The 27849-nt window shown below is 45.1% G+C and overlaps 1 protein-coding gene across 7 annotated transcripts in view; it reads left to right on the forward strand.

The window, feature by feature from the left end:
* Kif6 (kinesin family member 6) overlaps positions 1–27849 on the forward strand; it is a 315011-nt gene that overhangs the window by 223094 nt on the left and 64068 nt on the right. For all 7 annotated transcript variants that reach the window (XM_052745603.1, XM_052745598.1, XM_052745599.1 and 4 more), the window contains 2 exons: positions 3118–3226; positions 12545–12600. In XM_052745603.1, coding sequence (XP_052601563.1) covers positions 3118–3226; positions 12545–12600 — 165 coding nt within the window. The remainder of the gene's footprint in view (positions 1–3117; positions 3227–12544; positions 12601–27849) is intronic.

The following is a 27849-nucleotide window of genomic DNA, read 5'->3' on the forward strand; positions in this document are numbered from 1 at the left end:
GGTGAGCTCTCAAATACAGTCTGCTCCCTTACTCTTTCTCATGCATGTGATGTGTGTTTAAGGCTGGAACTGCTCACAAGAGGAAGAGCGTAATTTCTAAACCCAAAGAGGAACAGAAAAGCAGAAAGGACTCTTCCATAGAGGAAAGTGTTCTTTAATTTGGGGGGTGACCCCAGGTCGAGTGTATCTATAATCAGAAAAAGTCTGTGAGCAAGGACAGGGGCAGCCAGGAGGGACGCTGAGATGGAGATGAAGCTCACACCCATCAGCTGCTTGTGGTGTCCACCCCTCAGGCATCTGCAAGGACCTTTGGTGGCACGCTCTGTGCGTGCAGTAGCCTTCCTGGAAGTCTCTGCAGAATCCAGGCCCTGCTTCCCCTTTGGATAAGCCACTGATGTTGGCTTCAGGGCTTGGAAAATCAGTTGCCAGGTTTCAGCTGTTCACACCTGTGTCTTCCCAGTCATGGTCCCCACAGTCAAGCTGCCCAAATTCCAGAGTGCATTCTTGAGGGTGGTAGGAACCCTGGTGCCATCTTCCAGGTGGCAAGCCCAGGCATGTTCATGTCTTTTCAGTGATCCAATCTTCAAAAAACAATGATTCATATCTGCCATGTTACACTGAAGGATCCAAGTTTTATAGCAGAATCTTCTAGATTCTCTAAGGACGTGCCCCTCCATAATCCTTCCCGCACCTACAACCCCTCCCAGGGACAACCCAGGGCCTGTCCAGCTGATCACAAGTTCTCCCCAGACTTACTACCTCAAGAATGCCATGGGTACTGTCCTCATAACAAAGACAGTAGGAGCTGGAGGAGAGAGGGCCAGGCTGTGAAGCTTCCCCTTCACTCCAGCCCACTACAGCCTGAGGAGTGGAAGCCTCTGGGGGAGGCAGCCTGAGGGTCCCACAGAAAGCAGCAGTGTGTTGTCTGTGGAGCTAACACTGTGTCGTGAAGCACACAGTGTTACAGTTGAGCGTGGCCTGGGGACAGAAGGTAGGGCTCCACTGGAGAGATGTGCCCCAGAGCCCTGGAGCTGAACTTGATGAGTCTCACGCCAACCAGTTCCCACCAGATCCAGGAGTGTGCAGGACAGATGGAGACAGAAAGAAGCCCTGACTCAAGAGGGTGGAGTGCCATGCGCATCACCGCGTCACCACCCAGACATTCCTCTTGTCGCTATTTTTATCACAGTGATCATGAAATTGGTGTCAGATGGGCTGGTCAGGTTCCTCACACGGAGGATAGGAGATATCATTGGAGCTCTTTCCAGGGAGGAGATGCTGCATGAGGCCATTAAGAATGTGTCTCTAAAAGGCCGGTTTCACCATGAACCTCACCAGCCCTGGGCTGTGTTCCTATAACCATAAGAACAGCCTCGCCACCCCACCCACTTCAGTCCTGGCCCTGGGAACTTAACAGACGTAGATTGTCTTCTGAGTGCAGACCCTGAACCAAACACTGGGGGGGTCAGATAAAAATATGGTATGTGGCCCTGCAGGAATTTGCATTTCACTGAAAAGGAATGCCATGTACAGAGACGGTGTCTGCTGGACTGCCTGGTGGAGAGAGGCTCTGGTCTGTGTGGGCCCTGGGAAAGCTTCGGGTGGGGATGACAGCTAGCTAGTGCTGACTCTTCAAAGATCAGCCGAGGTGTTGGATAAATAGAAGAGAAAGAGCCTCCTGGATGTGGGGGTGGGGAGGAGAAAGGCAGAATTTTTTTTTTTAAATGAAAGATTGCTGGCCTGGTGTGGATTCTCGAGCCAGATGAAGGGCCGTAGAGTGTTGCCCAAACCCAGGACATCACTCAGAGAGCACGGCAGGAGTGGGGCCGCTCCCTACCCAAATCAGGTTTGGGCCTACCCAACTCCATAGAGACAAAGGCCACATCACGATAGTCAGTCAAGCTTCTGTCTCGCCTCCCTCCCCCCCCCCCCCCCCCCCCCCCCCCGCCCAAACTATCTTCTTAGAAACCATGTGACCAGCAGTCTGCTAATCTGACTGGTGACTTGGAGAGCCCCTGTGTGCACCCCTCCTCACCCTCCTCACCCTCCTCACCCCTCCACCAGCTGCTGCACTTCCTCTCTTGACCTCTCCCTCCCTCCCCCATACTCAAGCTATATAAGCTAACCCCACCATTTCAATAAGCAGTCCTCGGAACTGGGTCATTCATACTCAGCCACTGGAGACCCTGCTCCCCAGCTCCTTTGCATCCTGGGACTGCCAGTACACCGTTAGAGTCAGTTCCTTTCCTAGCATAAACCAAGTGTGGTGGCACACACCTGTAACCCTAGTACTTGGGAGGTAGAGGCAGGAGGGTCGGGAGGGCATGGTCATCCTTGGCTATGTAGCAAGATCAAGGTCAACCTGAGCTACATGAGATCCTGTCTCAAAAGACAAAAGCCTGTAGATGATCCAAAGCCTAGTTGTCACTGAGGTTTCCCTGAGGGACCCAAGTGCACATCTGCTCAGTGGGGAGCTGGTGCAAGAAGCCTCCTGTATCCTCTAAAGGGCCTCCTTCCTGAGGCTGGGCTCCAGAACTGGTGCTGAGGGCAGAGCCAAGCTGTGGGGGTTGGCCTGCAAGTGGCAGTGGCCAATTAGGGTGTTAAAGCTGGACATAAACTCGGGACCTCCCACCACGGGCTTTGGAGTGGAGCATATAACTAACTCCTGACCCTCTTCACCAGCCACAGGAAGTAAGGCTGGATTGTTAAATAGAAGCTAGAAGATAAGCAGAACTTTCTAGATTCTGTACTTTTCATCTGGACTCTAATTTGTGTAACTAAATGCCTGGAATTCAGAGAGAAATTTAACGACCCGAAATGGGGCATGAGGAGAAAACAGGAAGAGCTGTGCCACCAAGGGATGGCAGGAAGTAGATTCACAGATGTGCTCGCCATCTGAGGCCTGGAGGCCTGGTTCTCATTTCCTCTGACCAGGCGTTCCAAGCCCCACCCCCACCCCTTGAGTCATGTGGACTCAGGCACAGCCTCTGGTCAGGCACCACCTGTCTGGCCACAGCCTCTCTGCCAAGACCAGCTTTATGATCTGAATAAGGTGGTGGTGAAATTAATGGCATCCTGATGATGTGACTGAAGCCATCCCCTTGTGTCTCCAAATAGGAATGAGAGAGGAGATGTCCCTGGGACGCCAGGAAGCTTTTGAAATTTTCAAGAGGGACCACGCTGACAGTGTCACCATCGAAGACAACAAACAGATTCTGAAGCAGAGGTAAGATCCAGGCAGAGAGTAGCTGCCTCCTCCCCCAGGCTTAGGTAGGCCAGTCCAGAGACTTCCTAGTCTGTCCTTCTAACTTGTCAGCCTAATGTCTGCCAGAAAGTCTACTGTCTACAGTTTCCCATGCCCCTGCGTGCACCCCTGCCATAGTTCTCTTTCATGTGTGAGCATCCCCATCCCAGTACTGCTGGGGTAAGCCACCGGTGGGTCAGGGGTCGCTAGGGATAGCATTAGCTGTTAGTTATTTGGCGGCGCTCTTACCCTGCGAGGAAATGTCACGAAACACGACAGAATCCACTAACAAGAGTTTTATTAAGATAAGAGAGAGAGACAGGTGTGCTCAGGCCTGTTGAAAGGACACGTACATAAAGAAGGAATCCGGGGATATGGCACCGGCTTATAATGGCTGAGTCGCGCATGCTACACAGGTTCATGTGGCTACTCCACTCATGCGCGTAGATCACATGATTGTGTTGCACGCGCTTTACGCAACCATGCAAAGCCACTGGGTCCTGGTCACGGGAGACATTTTGACCCGGAACTGGCTATTTTGACCTGGAACTGGCTAGGCGGAAGTGTCTAGGTCCACCAGGCTTGCACAACCATGCCCAACCATGGGGGCGTGTTGTGAATCTATCATTAGCTCTATGGACAATGCTCACATTGTATGTGTTCTCATCAGCCTAGAACTCTTACAAATGCCTTCAGTATCTTCAGGGGCAAAAAAGTCAAGCTGGGAGCTGGCTCAGTGGGTAAAGGCTTGCTATGTAAGCATGGGGACCTGCGTTCCAGTCACCAGCACCATGCCCCTGTAATCCCAGCACTGGGAAGGCAGAGAGAGACAGCAGGTTCTCTGGGGCTTGATGGGCAGCCAGTCTAGTCAAACAAATGAGTTCCAAGGTCAGCTTCTAAAACAAAGTAATAGAAGACAATGGAATTGGCCTCTGGTCTACACACACACAATTTTTTAATGTGTAGACAAAATTACATTTTTAGGTCCTTCATATTTTTGTAAAATCAAGAGTTGGAGTAGATGAAAGGCCTGAGCAGAGAGATGAAGGTTTAACATGGCTGCTACCTGGAGGAGTGAGAGACTCGACTGGGAAGGGCCAGAGGACAAACTCGGGCAGGGGTAGATCTCAGAGCTCCTCGGGAATCCAGTAACACAACTCACATCCAACACTCTGGAGAGCAGTCTAGGTCCTCTCAGTCTGGAGAAGTGTGTGCACCTCGTGACCTATCAATTCTATTTGGGGGTAAATATCCCACTTGGGCTCCTAAAAGTGCACATAGAACTTTCATGGCTGCACTGCTTATAGCTGGTGACAGTTGAACATACTCCAGGTTCCCGTGCTGAGCAGCTGACAGTTAATATAACAGAAAGTCCGTGGATTAGGATGTAGTGTGGTGGCGGTGGGGGTGATGGATTAGATACTTGTATATCAACAAGGATAGATCTTAAAGGCACAACACTAAGAAGGAACACAGTTCCAAAAAATTGCAGATGGACCAGCCCAAAACCCAACAGAGACCCATACAAACAGATCCACCTGAGTGTACCCTGCGAATGGAAGTCCTGGGGGTGGGGGTAGACAGATGGCTCCCGGGTTAAGAGTGATTGCTACTTAAGCATCAGGGCCTGATTTCAGGTCCCAGCACCCATGTAAGACTCTGGACTTGGCCACTCAAGCACCTCTCACCCCAGTGCTGTGTGGGGTGGAAACAGGAAGGTCCCTGGAGCTTGCTGGCTACCAGCACAGCCCTGACTCAGGGAGAGACGCTGTCTCAAAGGAATAACATGGAGACTGATAGAGTGGGACACCTGGTGTCCTCCTCTGACCCCGACAAATACACAGGCACTCACATCCAACACACACATGTACACACACCACACATAAAGAATGGAAGCTGGAAGGAGGGGTGGATAAAAACAATCAGAGCCAATGACCAAAACCAGGGGAAGGAGGAAGAGAGTGTGCTGTGGGATGGTCTATATGTCAAATGTGTTGCTGATTGGTCAATAAATAAAACACTGATTGGCCAGTGGCTAGGCAGGAAGTGAAGGCGGGACAAGGAGGAGAATAAAGCTGGGAAGTGGAAGGCTGAGTCAGAGACACTGCCAGCCACCAGGATGAGAAACAGCATGTGAAGATGCCGGTAAGCCACAAGCCACGTGGCAAGGTATAGATTTATAGAAATGGATTAATTTAAGCTGTAAGAACAGTTAGCAAGAAGCCTGCCACGGCCATACAGTTTGTAAGCACTATATGTCTCTGTGTTTACTTGGTCGGGTCTGAGAGGCTGTGGGACTGGCAGGTGAGAGAGATTTGCCCTGACTGTGGGCCAGGCAGAAAAACTCCAGTTACAAGAGTGAGTCTGGGAAGAACTGGAGACTCTCTCCCTAGAAGCATGGACGGACACACACTGGCTTCAGTCTTAGCATCTGAGACAAGGTATTTCAAATCTGCTGATGCTTCTGCTCCCCTGCATGCCACACGTTCCTGATATGGTCAATGGGATGTTAGAGCAGGCTACCTTCCTTGGGTGTCTGGAAACAAGATTGTCAACTAGATGACAGCCGCTTCATCCTCTAAGACAGATCTCCACCGAGCCCCAAGGCTTCTTTGCCAGCTCATAGTCATGAATTCCTAGTGAAATGATCCCAGGAGATAGATACCCAGCTCAACCAAGCTGGGGTTCGACTCCCCAGACACTCATGTAACTAGGTGTGGACTGAGCATCCCTTTTCTGTAAATGGATTCCACTAACAACCTGATTTGGAAACCACTGACCCAGAGTGTTCAGCAACCTTGATATCCAGAACCCTGGAAGGAGAAGTTCCTTAAAAAAATTCATAGGAGCTGGGAAGATGGTCCTGTGGGTAAAATGCTTGCCATGCAGACATGGGGATGTGAGTTCAATCCCCAAACCCCATATTTTTTATTATTATTATTATTATTATTATTATTATTATTATTATTATTATTATAAGTGCAGTGGTGCAGTGGGGTGTGTTTATAATACCAGAACTGGGAGGTGGAGACTGGTGGGCTCGAAGGGCTCAGCAGTCACTAGCCCAGCTTAGTACACAAGTGCCAGGCTAGCGGGAGACCTTATTTCAAAAACCAAGGAGGCAGTACTAAAGGAACGATACCTGAAGCTGACTTCAGTCTACACCTGTGTGTGCACACACACACACATGCGCACGCGCGCGCACACACACACACACACACACACCGATGATACTTTGTGTACCCAAGTTTAAAAACCACTGACAGAGCAGATGTACTCATTTTCCCTTCTCTAAAATCATCATGGCTCCTGGCTGGTTTGGGCTTGTACTTGAGTCTGGACCTGTTTCTGGTGGGGAAGGGGGTCATGGCCTTCCAGGGTGAGCATGTGTGGGTCTCTCAGAGGCTTCTCCATACAGTCAGTGCAGTTCTGATAACCTAAGCAGCCATCAGGATTTTACTGAAAGCTCATCTTATTTGCCCACAGTGGGCAATGCTACCAATGCTCCGGTCTTCCTCTTGGCCATTGTGCAGAGGAATTTAGCAAGACTCACACAAAGCTCTCTGAAAAGAGGTCTGCCCAGCAATAAACCCAACGAAAAGGCAGGAGACCAGCCCATTCTAAAAAGGAAATTCTACATCTGTTAATGTTAATATAATTAAGTCATTAAGGAACTGCTTCATGCCAAGAGGCAATGGGGTACCACCCGGAGCCTCCCCTTCTCTCTGCACCTACATCTCACCCCCTTTCACAGAGGTTATTCAGTTGTTAGAGATTACTGGTGCTCACAAGGAATGGAATGAATACATCTCACAACGGGGAATTATTAGATTGGCTTACAGGATACAGTCTGGGGAGTCCAACGGGCCATCTGCACACTGAAGAGGCTGAGAATTCAGTTAACAAAGCCAGATGACTCAGCAGCTCCAGTCCAAGCCCACAGCCTGGAGATCCTAACCCAACAGTCATTGGTAGTGCGTCCATGTTGGAAGGCAGAAGAAGCTGGAGTGAGTGTCAGTGGATGACTGTCGGGGGTGGCCACACATGCTGCCTTTTCCCGGGACATCTTCAAACCCAGGCCACCTGCTGGAAGATGCTGTCAGCTTAAAGAGAGAGTCTTCCATCCTCATTTAATCCTCTCTGGAAATATCCTCACAGACATACCCATAGGTGTGTCTCCTGGGTGAGTCTAGACCCATACATGTGCACGCACACATCCTACAGCAGAGGACTTCAGAAAATACCTTTTTATAAACAAACAAACAAACAAACAAACAAACAGCGTTCCAATAGAAGACACAAAAGGAAATCCCAAGATACTCAGAGGAGTGACTTCCCTGAGGCCCTGGCATAGAAATACTCTTCAAGTAATCCTGATCCCTTCCAAATATTTGCTCCAGCGCTCCCTAGTGGCAGGGAGGACCCACATCCTCAAGTGTTGGTCTGAGGAATTCTGAACCACCAGAGGTCTGCTGGCATCCCTCCCAGAGCTCTCACCTTCTACTGTCCCTCAACACCCAGGACCAGAGGGCTAGTTCCCCATCTTACTCCCCTTGCCTCTCATCTGTGAACTCTGTGGTTAATGGTTCTGGAGTGTCATCCTGTTGAGACTGAATTGCCCGACACCAAACTAATCTCCTCTAGCCCACAGCAAGAGACAGTCATCCCTGATGGCAGGATTGCTGGTAGCCCAGAATCCTCCATGGTTCTCTGCACTTCCCCAGGGTATGAGACCTGGTCTGGGGTTTCAGGAGGGCACATGGGTACCTGTGTGCCCCATGCTACCTAACAGGAGGCTTTCTGTTCCCTGCTCACCTGCATATTTCTAGCATGGACTTTCCAGCATGCCTGAGTGCTGCCCGAGATCTGGGGGAGGTTCAGCTGCCTGTGTGTGAGGAGAGAAATAAGATGTCACATTAACAGAACATTTGCCCTTCATTGGCCCACAGTGTATGAATCAGTTCTTCAGTGGAGGTTTTTCCAGTGGAAGATAATTGTTATTCACAATAACTCCATTTTCAAGGCATGAGCCATCTTCCTAATATATAATAATAGGAAGAGAAGTGACGACCCTGTGCTCTGTAAATACCAGGGCCCAGGCAAAGCACAGGGGAGCTTTTCTTTTGTGTCAAACTTCTTACAAACTGGACCCTTCAGACACAGAGTCCCCATTAAGTAACAAAAGAGGAAATGAACAGGGAGATGAACTGCAACTAGAAATCAAGGCATTAATAATGTGAGCTAAACCAAGAAAAGCACCCCTTCACTCAGCTGGGTCCTTCTAGCGCAGAATGGAAGAGCAATCTACAAGCAACAGGAGAAGTGGACTGGGGAAATCATGGCACCATCTGGAAATGCTCCCGTGACAAATAGGAGCTCCCGTGTTCCCATTAGACCTCAAGTTTAACCTTAATTACTTTTCCATTTGATTGTTATATTTACACCTTGTCTGCTGAACTGCAATTATTAACTCTGAAGCACAGATTAGATTAGAGTCTTCTCAGCACCCCCTGCTTCTTAAAACGATGCTGGACACACACACACACACACACACACACACACACACACACACACACACATACACACACACACACAAAATGCTGTTCGGAGAACTATTGTTCGAGAATAATGCCTACTTGAAATCGACTTTGAGGACTCTTAGCAGCCAAGGAAACTACTGAAGATTTGCTGTAGCCTCCAAGAAGTGCAGAGTGGTAGTGGGAGTGGCTGACCCCCTGACCCCCTGACTCTCAGCAGGCTGGAGAGGACAGCAGAAGAGACTCACAGAAAAGGGTCATTAGCATGTGAAAAATGCAGGGGGAGGGCAGGCTGGGTCTTCATCACAGTAAAATGGCCTAGAGAGTAAAGTGTTTGCTGTACAGCATAAGGACTGAGTTCAGGTCCCTAGCACTTACCTAAGAAAGCCTGGCATGCAGCTTACATCTGTACCCCAGCTAGGGAGGCAGAGCTAGGCAGACCCGTGGGGCTCACCAGGCTGCCAGCCTAGCCACATCTGTGAGCTCCAAGTTCAGTAAGAGACCCTGTCTCAAAAAGATAAGGTGGCCAGTGATTGAGGAAGACACTTAACATAGACTTCTGGCTTCTACATGCCCACTGTGTGTCAGGGTTCCTGAAAAGAAACTGTCTACACAGGGAAATTGACTGATTAAAACTTCAGTGACATGGAGAGGTTGGAATGCTGCCGAGAGAGCGATCTTTAGCCTAACAAGAGCCATTCCTTACACACCTCTGAGTCAGACCTGCCATCCTAATAAACAGATAAAAACCTCTGGAATGTATTAACTTAAAACTAACTGCCCCAATGGGAGGGCTAAGACTGTGGTCACATAGCATCCGATGGCTGCCAGCCCTCTACCCAACTATAACCCTCCTCTCTGGTGTTTCCACCAAGGTGTTTTTTTAATGCCTTGATTTATGGCTTTCTTTGTCTTGTTACCCATAAAAAAGTCCACAGAACTGCTTCCATGTTGGAACATAAACTGGGGTAACTTAAATCTGTGTTCCCAAGCCACGATCACTCAAGTTCGGCTCCAGAATAAACCATCTCTGGCCCTAGGTCAGAGCAGTCCCTGTCTGAGTTCCCTAGTGAGTTGTGTGTAGGGTAGCCAGGTGTGGGGGTCCTCAACTGCTTCACCCTGAGTGACTCATGTCTTTGGATACCACATCCCAAGGGCAACAAGGATTCTCTCAAAAATGTTCCCAAAAGTCTCATCCCTCTGCTTCAGTTACCTAAATCTTCTCATTCCCTCTGATGATGAGGAAGTTGGCCACAGTGTTGAAGCCCCTAACATCCATCTGCAGGAACCTCTTCTATTACGTGGGTTTGCTGGAAGGATGGCCCTCAGCCTCCATTGTCTGTGGTTACTGTGTCCTGGGCACGACCCCAGCTCCGAGCTCAGCATACCCTACAAGGATCCTGTCCTGCCTGGTGGTGGTCAATATTCATACACAAAGCACATGGAGCTTCAGTCCACACTCCGCATGAATGGCTGCCGAACTGATCAAGCCTGAATTTCACCAGATGCCTCTGCACTGGTCCCCATAAGGCAACAGGCCCTCACTGAGAAGACATGAATGACCTCTGAGGAGCCTTCATTCGGGAGCCAGGGGTGGAGTCCTTAGCCTTGTAGGAACATGCAGTTCTCTTCCCTGGAACTCCTTGTCTGTAGTCCCAGGCCAAACAGATGCAGAAACAGCAGTAACAGAACTGCCACCACTTTTCTACCAAGCACGGAGCGCTGGTCCTCCTGGCCTGGCTCCCTCTCCCTTCATCTAGGGCAATGCTGTACAGATGAGGGAGTTACGGGCCAAACAGTAAGATAGCTAAGCCTCTCTAGAACCCTGTGAGATTCAGGGAGGGCAGACGAGGACAGGGAGAGAAGAGGCTGTTGAGTTAAGATGGACAGCAGAAAACTGGGTCAGTAAAGTGGGAGGATTTAGCCCAACATGCTCTCTGTTTTATATGTGTTTGGAAACTTCTAGAATGAACGTTTTCTAAAATTCTGTGTATCTTCAAATCCAGGTCACTCCCAACTTACACACGAAGTGATTTGACTACACACTACACATAGCTAGGCCCCTTCCTAGACAAACTCAAACAGTGTGGCTATTGTTATCCAAGACAGAATACATGCTGTGTCCATATGTTGTGTAGTTGTTTTGTTTGTTTGTTTGTTTGTTTGTGGGGTTTTGGTCTCCCCTTTGATTTCATGGTAGAAGGGAAGACAGATCAACTAATATTTCATGACGTCTTGGTGTGGTAGCTCATCTTTGTTGTCAGTGTGGTTGGACTTGGAGGCCCTTAGGAGACACACCTCTGAGTGTGTCTGCTAAGATTGTTTCCAGAAAGGTTTAAGTGAGGTTGGAGGACCCCCTCCTACTGTGTGTGGCACCATCCCACAGGCTGGAGTCCTGGACTGAACTAAAGATAAAAAGCCAAGCACCACATTCTTCTCTCTGCTTCATGATAGCGACACAACATGGCCAGTCACCCCGCCCTCCTGCCAACGTGCCTCCCACACCACATATGATGGCCTTGGTCCCCTCAAGAGCTGCTCATTCCTTCCGTGGGTCATGTCTTACACTGTTTTCTCAATGCAAGGTTGGGCTCATGTAGATGTCTCGTAAAGATCTGTTAGGAAATGTAGCAGGAACACTGACTGAGCACCATCACACATATCTCATGGACTAGTATTTACCCACCAAATACAAGAGTTTCTAATGGCATAGGGAAGAACTTACATGCTAAGCGAAAAAATATTGGGATAGAATCTTATGCATTATTTATATTATTATGTATGTGTATATGTACTTATGCATACATTATGACCTTACCCTGTAAAAATGAGCTGGAGAAAAGACTAGACAGATCTCCATATCAGGATATATTTATTTCTGGTTTGGGGGTTATTGTGGTTTTTTTTTTCTCTTAAATTGTATTTTCAATTTCTGGTTTAATAGTCTTCTGTGACAGGAGTCAGCAAGCATTTTCTGTAAAGGGTCAAATAGTAAAACCTTTCAGCTCCACTAGCCACACAGCCTCTCACATCTCTCCACTCAGCTGTGGGAACTACAAGCCACCATAGATGAAGTGGTGATGGATGGGTGAACGCGTTCCAATAAAACTTTATCTAATTTGTCTCATGACTGACTGTCAGTGGCTGACTTCTGCTACACTATCGTATGTCAAAAAGCCAATTTAAAGTTATTTGAGAATTTTTTTTTTTACTATAATGTTAGCACATGGCTTATGGGTCATGGTAGAGAAACTTTACCACCACACTTAATTCTGGTACCTTTGCACCATAAAGCATCAGAAATTAAATTTATTCATTAGCAAATTTAAAAACAGATTTTTTATTATTATTTTGTGTGTATGGGTGTTTTGCCTGCGTGTAGTATTGCAGCACATGTGCAATACATGTGGTTCCCTTAGAAGCCAGAAGAGGGTGCTGGACCCCCAGAACTGGAGTTAGAGCTGGTTGTGAACCTTCATGTGGGTGCTGGGAACTGAACCCAGGTCCTCTGGAAGTGCAGGCAGTGCCCTTAACCACCCAGCTATGCTCCAACCGGAAACTTTATGTAAGGTAGACAATGTTTGACAGTAGATGTAATCACAGATTTCAGGCTTTCTTTATAGCCTACCATACTAAGCTTATTTCAGTTTTCCTTTGTCCTCATCACATTCCTGAAACCTCTCAAACATCTCTTATTTTTTCAAATATAATAAAGGATGTCTAGCAAAAAATAAAAATTGTCTTTATTCCTTTTTTCCTCCAGATTTTCTGAAGCAAAGGCTCTGGGAGAAAGTATAAATGAAACAAGAAGTAAGATTGGTAAGCAGATGGTATTCTGGAAGCTTCTTTCACCATTTTCCAGTGGACTTTGGGTGGTGGTGTGCCTTCTTCATATAGCCACAAAGTGTAGCTTGCATCCCTGCCCAGGGAGCCATGACACACACCTTCACTAAGAAAGGCACTTTTGTGTGTGTCCGTCCTGAGCTGGGTGCTGGGCTTACTGGGTTGGCATACCCCAGTGACAAAGTTCCCCTGTGTGTTTCAGCTGTAGTTCAACCTGTCATAGTCATGTGGTTATAGCAACATTATTTCGTATCTCCAAGGGTTGTGAAGCGCTGTTACACCTCCTAAAGTTGGTGCTAGGCATTTTTTGGCACAAGTGCATTTTCAGCACCATCCATAAAGCCAAAGATGGGAGGCTGAAAAGAGCCAGCGTGCCTCTCCCAGCCACGGAGCTCCCCCTTTTAGGTGAGCTTGCCTGGAAAGGAGATGTTAAGACAACAGACAAACTTGAAAGCACATGTGCCTCAAATCTTTATCAAAGCAAGTGGAAATGTCTCTCATCTGAAGTTACAAAACACAACCAGGACCCATCTCCCTGTCAGAGCAGCTCCACAGGGGACCCTTCTGCCCCTGTGCTCCAGAAAGCAGCTGTTGCCTGTTTGTGACTGGTCCCTGGGCTCCTTCTCCGCCACCTCCCTCTCAGAAGCCACTTTGAGTGTCCCCTCGGACTTCTTCTATAGAGTATAGAAAATCAGGATCGCCTCAGTCCATCTAAGTCAAGGGAACAGTTCCCCTCTGTGACTGTACAGGAAAGAGCTGCAGCAGCTAGACCCCAAGGCACACCTACACGGAGAGGACGTCCCTGTGTCTCATCCGGAGCCCAGGAGCTTGCATGGTGTGATGACTGGTTTTCATTTTCAGGTTGACACAATCTAATAGCACCTAAGAAAGTAGTCTCAAAGAGGAATTTTCTAGAACAAGTTGGTCTGTGGGTGTGTCTGGGGTGAGGGTGGGGGTTGTCTTGATCACATTAATGGGTGTGGGAAGACCTAGTCCATGTGGGTGGTACCATTCTCTAGGTTCAGGTCCTGGGCTATGTAAAAATGGAGAAAGTGAGCTGAGAAGTGAGCATGTTTGCATATCTCTCTCTGACTTGGTATTTTAAATTCTTGCCACAGTGACTCCCTTCTGTGATGAACTGTGACCTGGAACTGGGAGCTGAAATAAGCTCTTTCTCCCCTAAGTTGCTTTTTGTCAGGACATTTTTATCACAGTGACAGAAATGAAACTATGATAGAAGGGGAAACAAACTTAGCTGGAATTTAGCACCACCATTGATGGTGGAGGCAAGCCCTGGTGTGGACCTGATGGCTCCTGTGTAGTGGAACAGCCTTTGGAAAGTGTCTCTGATGCTTCTCTCCTGCCTTGAACACCGAAGTAGTGGCCACACTCACCATTAGATCATGTTACTGAGCATGTGTGTGCAACAATACATCAATATTTCTATATCAAAAAATGGTTTCAGAGCTTTGGTAAGAATTTCATTATAATTATCAACCGTGTATACATACTAGGCCACCAATAATATGCACATACCAGATTCCTTTCTACAATATGGTATATGAATGTGTCTTTATAATCGAGAAAAATATAACAGTGGCCCTGCCCATCCCGCTTATCACCTATCAGATCCAGTTCACCCCCTTCTCAAAGGGGTTAAGGGGTGAGGACTATACCTGACCTATCCAGACTGAGTATGTATTTGTGATTAATACAAAGAGGATGCAGACATGCTATCAGAAACCCCCGGCAGGTAAGCATCAGGGTTTTATTTCCCCAGAAGACATTGAGTGGAACTGATATCAATGCCGAGATTTAAGCTTCCAGTAATGCCAAGAAAGCAGCTCGTTCAGAGGTATAAACAAAGCCAGTGCTGCACTTCACAGCCACCACTACCTTTCAGACTGTCCTCTTGACCCTAGAGGACCAAGGTGAGTGGACCGGGAAGAGCCGGCCTGACTGTTGAACAGCACACTTGTAGTGTCTAGGCACAGGGAAAAGTACAGCATCATTCAGATGGCAGGTTGAATTGAACGAGCTGGAGGGATGATCTGCGCACATACTCAGTTTCTAAGAGGTAGGAGCAGAGCACAGGTGGACCATGCTGGGGTGGTGACTCAGCTCTGCTCCCAGCTCAGCCACGTCCCAGCTCTGGGCAGGATCGGATGCCAGGGAGATGCTCGTAGTTGGCCCACAGAGGAAACTACAGATCAACAAACCCGTATGTTTAAAGTTCAAGTAGGCACTGTCTCCTTGTGCAATTCGTTTTTCTCTGACTTTGTGGCCTACAGCTGTGTCTTGAGTTTCATCCTTAGAGATTCCTGAACACATTCTATTTCACTAGTAGCCAAATAACAACTAATTTTTATATGGTAAAACTTTCCTATCATTTCCTTTCTCTAAGAAGCCAGCTAACTAGGTAGATAACTATTGCCAGTTCTGGAGGGACAGCTCAGTGGTTAAGAGCACTTGCTGTGAATGCAAGAAGACTTGAGTTCAAATCCCCAGCACTCACATAAAAGCCAGGTATAGCCATGGGACAAAAAGATCCTGGGAACCTGCAGGCCAGCCAGCCTAGCCAAAGAGGTAAACCTCAAAAATGGGTGTCCTTCAGGTTTAGCGAGAGACTCTGTCTCAAAAACTAAGGTGGCACATAGCACACTTCCCCATATTACACACACACTCACACATACACATCACACACACACATCACACACACACACACACACACACACACACACACACACACACACACACACACACACACACACGCTCTTCCCACACACTTCTTTCTGTCTTTATCAATAATTTGCTTACATCAATTTTGATCTTGAAACAAGTTGAAATCAAAATTGGGAGAAGTAACCAATTTAGAATCTCCCTAAAAATTAATAGGTCTTTGTTTCTGTGGGTGAGCAATGGTATCTCTGTGTTCCTGTCCCACAAACATCAGAGTAATCAGTAACTTCTGGTCACATGGATTATGTTTTAAACACTTTTGTATCCACTCTATTACCATCCAGTCTGTCTCTAAAAATGCCATTGAGTTCAAAATCTTGGGACAGTAGACTGCCTTAGGGCACCAGTTTGTACTTCTTAGGGTCCTGGCATCTGTCTTTCTGCACCAGTGGGCCACCACTGACTACATCATCTTTGGCAACCAAGGACAGTGAATGGTTACACTCTGCAGGTCCCTCCTGCACCAGGCCAGGAACCAGCTGCCTTAGTAGGTAGGTAAACCAGTTTGACTGGAAATCCAGGCACCTGTTCCCCAACCCCCAGGTTCCATTAAGCCAGGAAACTCAATGGCAGATGGCATCACAGGAGCTGGTCACTCACAAGCCTGCGATGCATTCAGACAATTGGATGGAGGGCTTGGGTTGTGGCTCAGGAGCACAGTGCCTTCCTGGCGTGTGATGGGCTCGGGATTCTGTCCTCAGTACTAAAAATAAAGTTAGCAGAGAATGTAGTAGAAGATGCTACAAGCCAGAGGAAAACAGAAAATGTAAACACCCCAGAAACTAGGAACATGTCTGGACAGTTTCTTTCCTTTACTCCAAACTCCTTGTACCTGTTTCCTGCGTGCACTTGGGATGTGGGAAATCATTGCTCAGAGTTCCGTCTCCCTCTGCTGATCACTGGGGAGACTCTGCCGGCCTCCAGCTTTCCGTGTGTTCTGTCTGTGAGCAGCTGTTGAGATTCACTCTTGGACCTGCCTCCTGCATGCTGGCTTCTACCCCTGTATCCCGAAGAAAAGAAATAACAATAGCCAACTTGTTTTAGTAGATTATAATGGCATGAGCAGAGCATGCCCTTTAAAACATGTTTTCTGAGTGTTCATTTTATGTGTGAGTATGCTGTGGCTCACATGTGGAGGTCAGAGGCCAGTTTGTGCAATCCAGGTCTCTCCTTCCACCATGTGGGTCCCAGGACTGAACTCAGGCCGTCTGACTTGGCAGCAGGCACCTTTAACCATAAGCCATCTTGCTGGCCCTGCATCACTTTCTTAATCTCTTGGTTCTCAGAGAAGTGCCTCTCCAACGTCCCTTTGTTTTGCCAACAATATCAATCAGTCTTTATGTAGACAGTTACAGTTTGTTGTTTTACACAGCTACATCTACTGATCATTTCTTTTATGGTTTCATCCATGTTTTTGCACCTAGGAAGGGTCATTTTGACTAATAACAGGGGGACTTCATTGCTAAGTGTCTGTTTAATACTTGTCTAAATATTCTTATAGTTTTTTTTTAATGTTAACATTTTTCGAATTGAATTCATTTAGAATTTACTGTGGAATATGGCATAAGCTGAGATTCAAAATAGGATATCTTTGAAATAACCAGTTTTCCTGATACCTCTTCCATTTTAATGAAATGTCTTAAAATAAAATGCCTCTTTTCCTCCTAAGAAAACACTTTCAAGTCTTTCAGGAGGAGGCTAATGCATCTTAATCTCATCATAACAGAGCCCTGACCTGATCATTTCTAGTCTCATATTTCAGAAATAGCTTTACCGGCGGATACCATCATCTAGACATCAAAAAAAAAAAAAAGCCCACAGTAAAGTGTCAACTGCATGTCAACCAGGTAGCTGGGGATGCCAGGGGACAGCGGCTTTCCTGAGTGGGTAGTCCCCTGGAGTTAGGCACTCTCCTAAGGGAGATCAGCTGACTTTTATCTTAGCCTCCTCACTTGCCCTAGAAGAGTTGGTAAGACCCCATTTCTATGGAGGGCAGGGGTGTTCCTCTGCCTCCCCTGGCTGGAGGGGAATGGTAGCAGGCAGAAGAGGGTAAGGGCATTAATGTCGCTAAACAGGAAACCCCATGTAGCAGGGAACTTGCTGTGTTCCTTCTTGACCACCCTAAAAACTAATTAATCTTTTGCTGAAGGGTGCCCAGTAGCTTCCAAAAGAGAAAATAGCTCTGCTCATATGGCAGCCAATCCACTCGTGGTGGAAACAGCCTCAGTTTCCTACCAGTTGTTTCACTCAGTCTCATGACCTTCTAGACCAGACCCATCCAGTGTTTACTCCACAGCTTCCTGAAACCTGCTCAAAGTGTGCAAGTCACTCGGCATCCCTCCTAGTAGTCAGCCACTGGACTTCCTTTCAGAAGCAGAGATGCTGCCAGACACATGCAGTCTGCACTGCTAGTCAGGCCGTCCTGGAGGAAGGGCAGCCCCGTCAGTTTGTGTGGGGAAAACAGTGTAGCCCCAGGCAGCTGCCTGAGTGCCTCTTACAGGGTGGCCAGAGGCAAGAGAACTCAGGAGGACCTGAAGACATTTTAAAACCTGGAACTGTCTGAAAGTCTGTGGTGTAAACAAAGGAGACCGCCACATGCATCCAGACTTTAGACCAGAGAGTCAGAGAGACCCAGTCCCAGCTACAGTCACGATGGCTGACTTCAGTGGTGCTGCTGGGATTCCCTGGGTATGGATGAGGAAGCTGCAGCTGAGGGAAGTTAGTTAGCATGCCCAGCAGCTTGCAGCTAAGAAGGAGCAGAGCCAGAACCTTGAGCCCCGTTTCTGCTGGGCTCCAGGGTCAGTGTTTAGTCAGAAGGCAGGAAAATTCACAACTGAGGAGAAAATAGGAAGTCACTACTGTCACCCTGTCCATGGGGAGGGGGGAGGGGCATGTATCTTCTCCAAGTTCAAGTTGATAGGGAAAGAAAAGGAGCCTTCTGATAAAGAAGGCAGAGCCTGATGGAAGAAGGGAAGACTGAGTCCGCACTGGGGAAGGGCCTCCCTGCTAGAGGCTCTCCCCTCTGATCTGGGGTTTAGAAGGTCATAGATGCTCTCAAAGGTTACCATTTGTCTCTCAGTTGTAGAATGATTCATGGATGTGTTATTCATATATAACTTCAGAACTTTTCATTTCCAGTGAAGGGTTTGCCACAGGATCCCCAGTAGATCCCTAAAATTATGCATTGTATTGGACCACGAATGCATGTGTGCGTGAGTGTTTACCAAGCTTTTTCCTATGTATATCTATCTATCTATCTATGATCTTTTGTTAATTAATGTATAAATTAAGTACATTTCAAGATTAATAAGAACTAGTAATACAATAAAGTCATTTAACAGTATACTTTAATAAAACTATGTGGATGAGGTTTCTCCTTTCATTCACAAAATATTTATTATGTTATAGGGATTCTTCTTTTTTGGCTTTTACTAGTTTTATATTTTTGTCAGTTTCTTACTGGTATTCAGTGTTTTGTGAGCATGTCCCCCATCAGTTTCTCTCGTCTCCCTCTGGCTCCTGATGGCCCCTCCTGCTGTCATGTCCGGTGTGGTCTTGTGCAGGTGTCCACAGCTGCTGTGTGTTCTGATTTCATCAACTGTGCCACATCTGGAGGACAGTACTTTATAGTGCTCCCCCCATCCTCCGGGTCTTACAGCCCCAAGTCGTGCTAACCCTCTCTGTGAGGTGCCCTGGGCCTCAGAGTGGGTGATATAGATGTCCCCGTTAGGGCTGGAACTCAGCAGCCCCTTATCTCAGCATTTCATCGGGTTCTAAGCCTCTGCTCTGACCAGCATCCACTGACAGATGAGCCTTCCTGACTAAGGCCAGGACTGCACTAGTCTGTGTCATCCTTCTAGTGATACAGGAACTTGAAGAGGTACTCACGGCCTCCCTGAACTGCCAGCCTCGTCATCCTTGCATCTGGGAGCCATCGTGAAGTACAATGAGAGGACAGCGCCTAAACACACATGCTGCAATATAGCGATAGCCTGTCTCCTCTGAAGATTGTTAATTCACGACTGATGGATGGGCAGTATACACACGAGGGGTCCACTTTACCAAGGATGACTACATCTGGATTGGCCAGAGCACTATGCGATGAAGTATCATCAGACTGGTGAGAGCAGCCACAAAGTTAAAACTTCTTTGTTGCTTATTTCTAGAGTTTTCTTTTTAATATTTTCTTATTATAGTTACTTGAAGGTAACAGAAGCCTCAGAAAACAAAATAAATGATGGGAGGAGGGGGAAGACTGTTACTTGTGTACCAAAATGTAAGAGCCCTCTATACGTCCTCTCTTAAAGTACCGGTCATGACGTCTCTCCAGAGGGGTATAGCCACTAGCAACCATTTCATGTCTCTGTCCATCTTCTTCTGTGCATTTGTAGCTAGATGGTAGATTGATAATATGATAGACAAATAATACAGCTATATAGATAGATGATAAGTAGAAGATTGGTTGATTGATAATAGAGACAGACAGACAGACTGACAGACAGACAGACAGCTTACAAATAAGACTATCCACGTGTTATTCCATTCCCTGCTTTCTCATTGAACCACTTATATATGGCTGTAACACTGATTTTTGGTGGTGAATAAACTGATCCATCACACTACTTGTTTATACTTTTTTCTATAAAAACAATGCTTGCACTTGTGCATAGAGATGTTAGTGTTTGTGGGGAGAGATATCTAGATATAGTACAAAAGGGAGGAACAGTATTGTAAACAAATACCACAAGAGTCTGTTTAAGGGGTATCAGGGATTTATTAAGATATGAAATGGGGAAATATACTCATGAATACAGGATATGGTAAATCCAGTTGCAGAGTCCTTGGAAAGCTGGAGGCTGATCACATGCTGCTTCATGCCATCTGACCCCGTCTTCACCACCCAAGTTCACTAGTATATACCTTATTATTCTGTCCCATCTATTCCCCTTTTTTTCTTTTCCAAAAGGGATTCCTTAGTCTAAATTTTATTTTTCCACCCCCTGACCCTATTCAACTTATAACCAACCCCTTATAGATGAAAATTATTCATAACTCTGAGAAGACAAAAACCTGTTGGGACAGGGGGCATTGTTTTCTTAGAATTGCTTCCTGCTGTTTAGGAGGTATCTCTGTGGGATCCTGTAAAAAACTAAACAATGGTTAAGTATCATTAGAACTAGCTGTAGCATTTGTAGCCAGTCTCAGAGTAATGGGTAATGCTTATCTGAAGTTCTGGCTAGAGGTGTAAGATAGTGGACCATCTCAGCTAGCCACCTTGGAACTGTCCTAAACAGTGTATAGTCCAACACCAATCTTTGAGTGATGTTTATTGGCTCAATGGCATCATTAAGAACCAGGTAGAGCCAGGCGGTGGTGGCACACGCCTTCAATCCCAGCACTCGGGAGGCAGAGTCAGGTGGATCTCTGTGAGTTTGAGGCCAGCCTGGTCTACAAAGCAAGATCCAGAACAGGCTCCAAAGAGAAACCCTGTCTTAAAAAACAAAAACAACAAAAAACAAAAAAACAAACAAACAAACAAAAAAGAACCAGGTAGATTTGAGGTTGTGGGGCCCCATCTCCTTTCAGGAGACTTTCAGAGATCGCTGTTAGGAAAATTTATTGTTCACTGCAGAAAATTAGGCATTATTAATGTCAAAATGGAAAGTCTAAATTTCAGGATTGCACTATATCTAAAGAAAGTTTCCAAAGAGTCAAGAATAAGTATGGGGAGAAATAGAATTTGGACAACAATAGTCCCTAGATTTTTGGTTTTCTTCTGTCCCACACCAGGTGGCTCTTCTGATATGAGACAGAAACTCTTAATGTTTCCTTTTAACAACATGCTTGAATTTAGAGAAGGAGAGAGCCATGCTCCAACTCCAACGCCAGCTTTGATTATAATTGAGTCAGGACTACAATATTTCTACAAGTAAGGAGATATGCATGTTTAGGTAGTGAGATTTTGCTGTTATTTAAACATCCAGCTGTCTAAGGTCTTTTGATTTCTTGAAGATGGGTATTTCTATTATCCTGTAAAGACAGAAACAGAACCCTGCCCCGACCCTTGTTTGCTGAGTTTTTCTTACAACTTGTAGAGTGGTCACATGGGTGGATGAGCTTTTACTTCTCCTCATCAAGAGGTTTCTCCTATTCAAATCGAACCTTTATTAATTTTTGGTATCCATAGCTTTTCTTCTCCTGTGGAAACAAAAACAAAACCCTTTCCCACAATGTAACACATATTCTGGTTTCCTTCTGAGGTCAACACATCTTTAAAGTACACAGGCTGATTTAATTGAGTTTTTTTTTTTTCTATTGTCCAATGTCTCTCTGCATCTGGTATTCCTTTCTCATCAGCATTAAGAAAATTCAAGGTCCATAAGGCATTATGCAGTCTATCCTTGGGGGTTCTAATTCCCCATTTCTGTTTATTCATCATTTCTTTTAAAGTGCAATTAGATCTTTCTACGACCGCTTACCCTGTAGGATTGTGTGGTATACCTGTAATATGCTTTATATTATAATACGCAAAAAACTGTTTCATTTTACTGGAGACATATGCTGAAGTGTTGTCAGTCTTAATTTGTACAGGTATACCCATTATGGCTGTAACTTCTAATAGATGTGTAATTACAGAACCAGCCTTTTCAGAATTCAAAGTAGTTGCCCATTGAAATCCTAAAAACATATCTATTGTATGGTATACATATTTTAATTTTCCAAATTCTGCAAAATGAAACACATCTATCTGCCAAATTTCATTTCTGTGTGTGCCTTTAGGATTACTTTCTGCTGGTAATGGAGTTTGGTTAATAGATGGAATAAGTAGGAAATTTTTTTTTTTTACAATTTCCTTGGCTTGTTGCCAAGTGATGGAGAAATCCTTTTTCAAATCTTTGCTATTGACATGGTGATTTTTGTGAAATTCTAAGACCTCCAGAAGACTTCCTATTAATAATCAATCAATTTTATCATTACCTTGTGCTAAAGGACCTGGCAGACCTGTATGGGATCTGATGTGTGTTATATCACACATATAATAATAATCCTGATTATTTCCTGTAATTGCATAAATAAAGTTAATTCTATTTGATAAGAAATAAATTCAGCAGTTTCAATATGTAAAACAACCCTTTCTGCATATTGAGAGTCAGTAACTATATTGAGAGTTCTGTAAAGTCCATTAGTACCATAAGAATAATATATAGTTCTGACTTTTGTACAGAATTTTAAGGGCATTGAATCACTTTACTTAAGTTTCCTGATTTATATCATACTTTTCCTGATTTATTTGCATCAGTGTAGAGCGTAGGGACTCCAGAAATTGGTGTTCTCCATACAATTTGAGGAAGGGCCCAACTGCTTCTTTTTATTAATTTAATTCTCTCACTTTGGGATAAACTGTTGTTAATCTCTCTCAAAAAATTACTGCAAGCTCTTTGCCAATATACATTATCTTTCCATAAAGAGGAAATTTCCTCATTAGTAAAAGATACTACAATTTCTGCTGGGTCCATTCTTGTCAACTGATGAAGTTTTAATTTTCCTTTTAAAATCAAATCAGAAATCTTTTCCACATATGTCTTTATTTTCTTACTCTGTTTATGTGGTAAAAATATCCATTTCAATATAATATCTTCCCTTTGCATCAAGATCCCTGTAGGGAACTGCAGAGAGGGTAATATAACCAGAATGAAGTTAAGCTCTCAATTCACAGGATCCCATGTGCATTCTGTACTTTCTTTTCCACCAAAGCCAATTCTATCTCGGCTTCAGCTGATAATTCTCTTGGACTATTTAAGTCCTTGTCCCCATCTAGGATACTGAACAAATTACTCAGTTCATCAGGACTTATCCCAATAAGTGAACCATAAATTGGAAATGTCTCCTAGTAATCTTTGAATCATTATGAGTCAGCAATCATTCTCTCCTAATTTGTACCATTTTGGGTCTAATTTTTTTGTAGACCTATCTTATATCCTAAGTAATTAATAGAATCTTCTCTTTGTATTTTTTTTCAGAAGTAATTTGTATCCCCAACAAAACTTTCTTTACTTCTTTGAACATTTTTTTAAAGTGTCTACTTTTGAATCAGCTAATAAGATATCATCCATATAATGGTAAATTATAGATTGTGGAAACTACACACAAATTATTTCCAACAGTTTTTGCACAAAATATTGGCACAGGGTGGGGCTATTTAACATTACCTGTGGGAGAATCTTTCATTAACATCTCTTAACAGGCTGAAAATTATTATAAGTAGGTTCATGAAGGCAAATTTTTCCCTATTCTTTTCTTGTAGAGGTATAGTGAAGAAACAGTCTTTTAAGTCAATAACTATAATAGGCCATCCCTTAGATAACAGAGAAGGCAGAGACATTCCAGACTGTTGAGAGCCCATCAACTTAATCACTTTATTTATGGCTCTCAGATTCTTCAGTATTCTCCATTTTCCAGATTTTTAAAAAATAACAAATACAGGAGAATTCCAAAGGCTGGTAGATTCTTCAATATGTTGAGCATTTAGCTGCTCCTGAACCAGCTGTTCTAAAGCTTATAGTTTCTCTTGTGTCATAGGCCTTTGCCCAACCCAGACAGGTTTGTCAGTTAGCCATTTTAAGGGTAGGGCCCCTGGTACCTCTGAGAGTTCAACAGCTGTTGTGCCCTGTTTTTGTACAGCCTGAATGGTCACTATTTTTTATAGTGCCTTATAATATTATACCCAGAAACATGAATTGGTTTTTGGTCTGCTTCTGAGATTGGAGGAATGTTAATCTGGGTATTCCATTGCTGTAACAGATCTCAGTCCCATAGACTCACTACTATATTAGCCACATATGGCCTCAGCCCTCCTATCTGTGCTTCTGGCCCTATACATTCAACCCATCTTGTGCTTTGTTTTATCTGAGATAGAGTTCTAATCTCTAAGAACTGAACATCCACTTCCTGAAGAGGCCAATTTGGATGCCATGATTCTGGTGTAATTAAACTCAGATCTGCTCCTGTGTCCAGCAAACCTTCAATTATAATGTTATTTACTCGTACCCTTAGCTTTGGTCTTTGATCATTTATGAAAGTCTGCCAAAATATTTGTTTTTATGGGTTTTTTTTGAATTTTTGATTCATCTTCCAAAGATATTCTATCCTCCAGAGTTGTATGGTTTTTAATAGGTGCTGGATCTTCTAATTTTTTCCAGTGGGGAGGAGTTTCCTCTATGGTGACTGGGAATGACCTGACCATGTTTGACTTGGGGGCCTGCAAGAGGCCCCCAAGGTGTTTCCCAGTGGTAAAGTGTTGCCTTGTTTGTCTCTTGTTGATCTGCATTTATTGTTCCAATGTCAGCCTTTGCCTCATCTTCTGCATAATCCAGAAGGTTGGGGCCTTCTGTTTGGATTATTCTTAGAAGAAACATTGTTTCTAGGAGCACCCTGTGTACAGTTTCTTCTTATATGGCCTGGTTTGCCATCACTAAAACATCTGGCACTTTGACATCTCTTCAGGCCTTTGGAAATCACCTCTCCTATCCAAGCATCATCACTACATTTATGAGACTCAATATTGACTGTGTTGGGTCCATACTTCTATGGGTGTTGATCTGACTATTAAAGGTGCAATTATCTTTTTGCATTCTAACTTGGCATTTTCAAAAGCCAAAGATGTAACTAGTACTTGTCTAGCTTCTTGATCTGATATTATTCTACTTACAGCTTTAGTCAGTCTTTGCAAAAAGTCAGTGAAGGGTTCTTTTGAACCTTATATGACTTTAGTAAATGGCTCAATTCTTTTTCCTGATTCTTGAATCTTATCCCAATCATTAAGGCTGCTGTATGGCATAGGAACAAGGTGTGTGCATCAAAGGTAAGCCTACTTTTTTATGTCAGCAAAACAGCCCTCACCAAGAATCTGATCTTGAGAAATCTCAAAATCTCAACTCTTACCTTGCTGTTCAAGAGCCTTAGTTTCTTCTCTCAACCAGCTTTTCCACTGTAACTGATGACAATATTCTAATACTGCTGAGACTAATTGATTCCAGTCATTTGGAGTGATTTTATTCCTGGAAGACCACATATTGAGCAACTGTCTTACAAATGCTGAATTAATACCATAGGAGACTATTGCTTCCTTTGTATTTTTTAAGTCTCTCATATGTATAGGCTCCCATTTACAATCTGCATATCCTCTGGGATAATTAATATTTGCTGACTTTTCACAAATAGTAACAGGATACATCATAGCATGTGAGCTCACCACTTTAGGCAAGTCTAACTCTCTAAGGTACAGGTGAGGTTAAATCCCCTCTAACCTCTTTCATCTGTGCCTTAACGCTCTTTTTATCAGTTTTAACAAGTTATTCTAAGATTTGAAATCAATTTGTCACTGCCTTCTGTAGACTCTGAACCTCAGGCTCCGAAGGTGAGCTCCAAATTAAACTCACCCAGGCAACCCCAACCTGGTACCCATGAGTACTAGGCAGAGCTGCAGGGACCACAACAGATTATATACACCCATGAGGAAATACACGGAATGAGCTGGAAATGCTTAGGTGCCTTTGTGCGGCCTGGCTGGGACACCTGAAGACAGAGAGGCTGGAGGCGCAGGGCTGTTGAACTTGAGAGAACTTCTGCAGCCAGCTAGGAGCCTAACAAAGCAGCCTAGCTGGGCTCTGCTCAGGAGGCAGACTGACTATGCGTGGCTGGTGGAGAGCAGCACACCGTGCAAATTCATGATGCAGCAGGATCCCAGGGAGTAGCAGAATATGCAGAAGGGGTGGGAATTTCAAAAGATGGAGTTCAGACCCCAATTAGGCAAATGGAGTATTGCTGTGCAGGACTGTGTGCCCTGGCAGGGGCATTTGGGGTTTGGCCACATTGGGCACCACTAGTAAGTGAATTCCATGAGAGTCTGTTTAAGGGGTATCAGAGGTTTATTAAGATATGAAATAGGGAAATATACTCACGAATACAGGATATGGTAAATCCAGTTACAGAGTCCTTGGAAAACTGGGGACCGATCACACACTGCTTCATGCCGCCTGATCCAGTCTTCACCACCCAAGAGAGTGCAACCCCCCTTTCTCTTCCCTTTTAAGAGACGATGTAGACAGACAAGAAGCACTGCCTGTATTGGGCCAGGTAGCCCAAGGTCATTGGCAGTGCGAATACTCACTACACGATATCATTCGTGTTTAATTTTCCCAATTCCCTGGTCGTGAACCCGAGGGGCCTCACTGATTTATACCCCCTCAGTGTGCAGCAGTACCCATTTTCCCGAACGTTTACTTGAGTGCGGCCACGTCAACTGTGGCAGTTCTTGCCAGCTGGAGAGCAGAGCTGTGGTTCATCATCGTCGTCTTCATTTGCATTTCCAAACAGCTGGCCTAGCAGGCCTTTTTCGGGTACCTTGTACCCTTTGCTGACTACCTGGTTGAATGTCTCTTTGATTCACAGCAGCCCTCTGTGTGCTCTGGATGTCGGGCCTTTGTCTATGGAATAGGTAGCAGATGTTTTCTTCCAGCCTGTAACTTACTTTAATTTTCTCTTAAGATTTTTGGAAGAAACTTAAGACAGTTGCTTTTCTCTGTCTACTAATAAAAATAAAAATAATGTGGTGAGGGTTGTGAATGAGACTAGTTTACCTAATTTTTAAAATGTTATTCTGCGTTGGGAAGCTATTTACTCTACCTCACTGTAACACTGCCCCAAAGATGAGACCCATGTCCCCATAAATGGCACTGCAAAGATTGTCAGTGAAACATGAGGGAAGCCAGTGGATTCCCATTATAGTCAACAGCCACTGCAAGAACAAATGACTCCATTACACAGATGGTTATAAATTCACTGCCAGACCGGAGCTGGATGACTTCACTACTGAATTGTAAGTTTTCTCACCAGGTAGACTGATTTGATTGATTTAAACTATCATTCATTCATGATACTTGAATGATTTTTAATGTTTTTACATTTACTTATTTATTTTCGCTCATGAGTGTCTGCCACAGCTCAGGCATGTGTGGTGGTCAGTTCTCTCCTTCCACCTGTGGGCTCGGGGACCATCCACAGGTGGTCAGGCTTGGTGGCAGGTGCCCTTACCCCCTGAACCCTCTCATCCACTCCGTTTCGTGCTGTGCTTTGTTAAACAGCTTCTAAAAACCATGCTGGGGTGGTGCTGAAGTCCGAAGCCACCCTGGTAAGTGGCTGGAATACAGCGGTGACTTCTCAGCAAGCACCGTGTGCCTGAGCGCTCCTGTGGTTAGAAGGCAGTGCAGATAATTAAGGAGCAAGAACGGAAATGGATATTGTGCAAAACAAAGTCAATAGGCAAGAGACAACAAGTCACAAAGATATTGATTACCTGTACCAGCCATCTAAGGCAAGATGAGGTCCATGTCTGCAGGCTGCAAAATAGTCTATACCATAAAGAGAAGGGCGTGGTGGGTTTAGCTTCACCGGAGCCCAATGAGAGATCTAGAACGACAGATGGCT

The sequence above is a fragment of the Peromyscus californicus genome, unplaced genomic scaffold (assembly GCF_007827085.1).
Source record: "Peromyscus californicus insignis strain IS unplaced genomic scaffold, ASM782708v3 Scaffold_19__1_contigs__length_69161282, whole genome shotgun sequence".
NCBI lineage: Eukaryota > Metazoa > Chordata > Mammalia > Rodentia > Cricetidae > Peromyscus > Peromyscus californicus.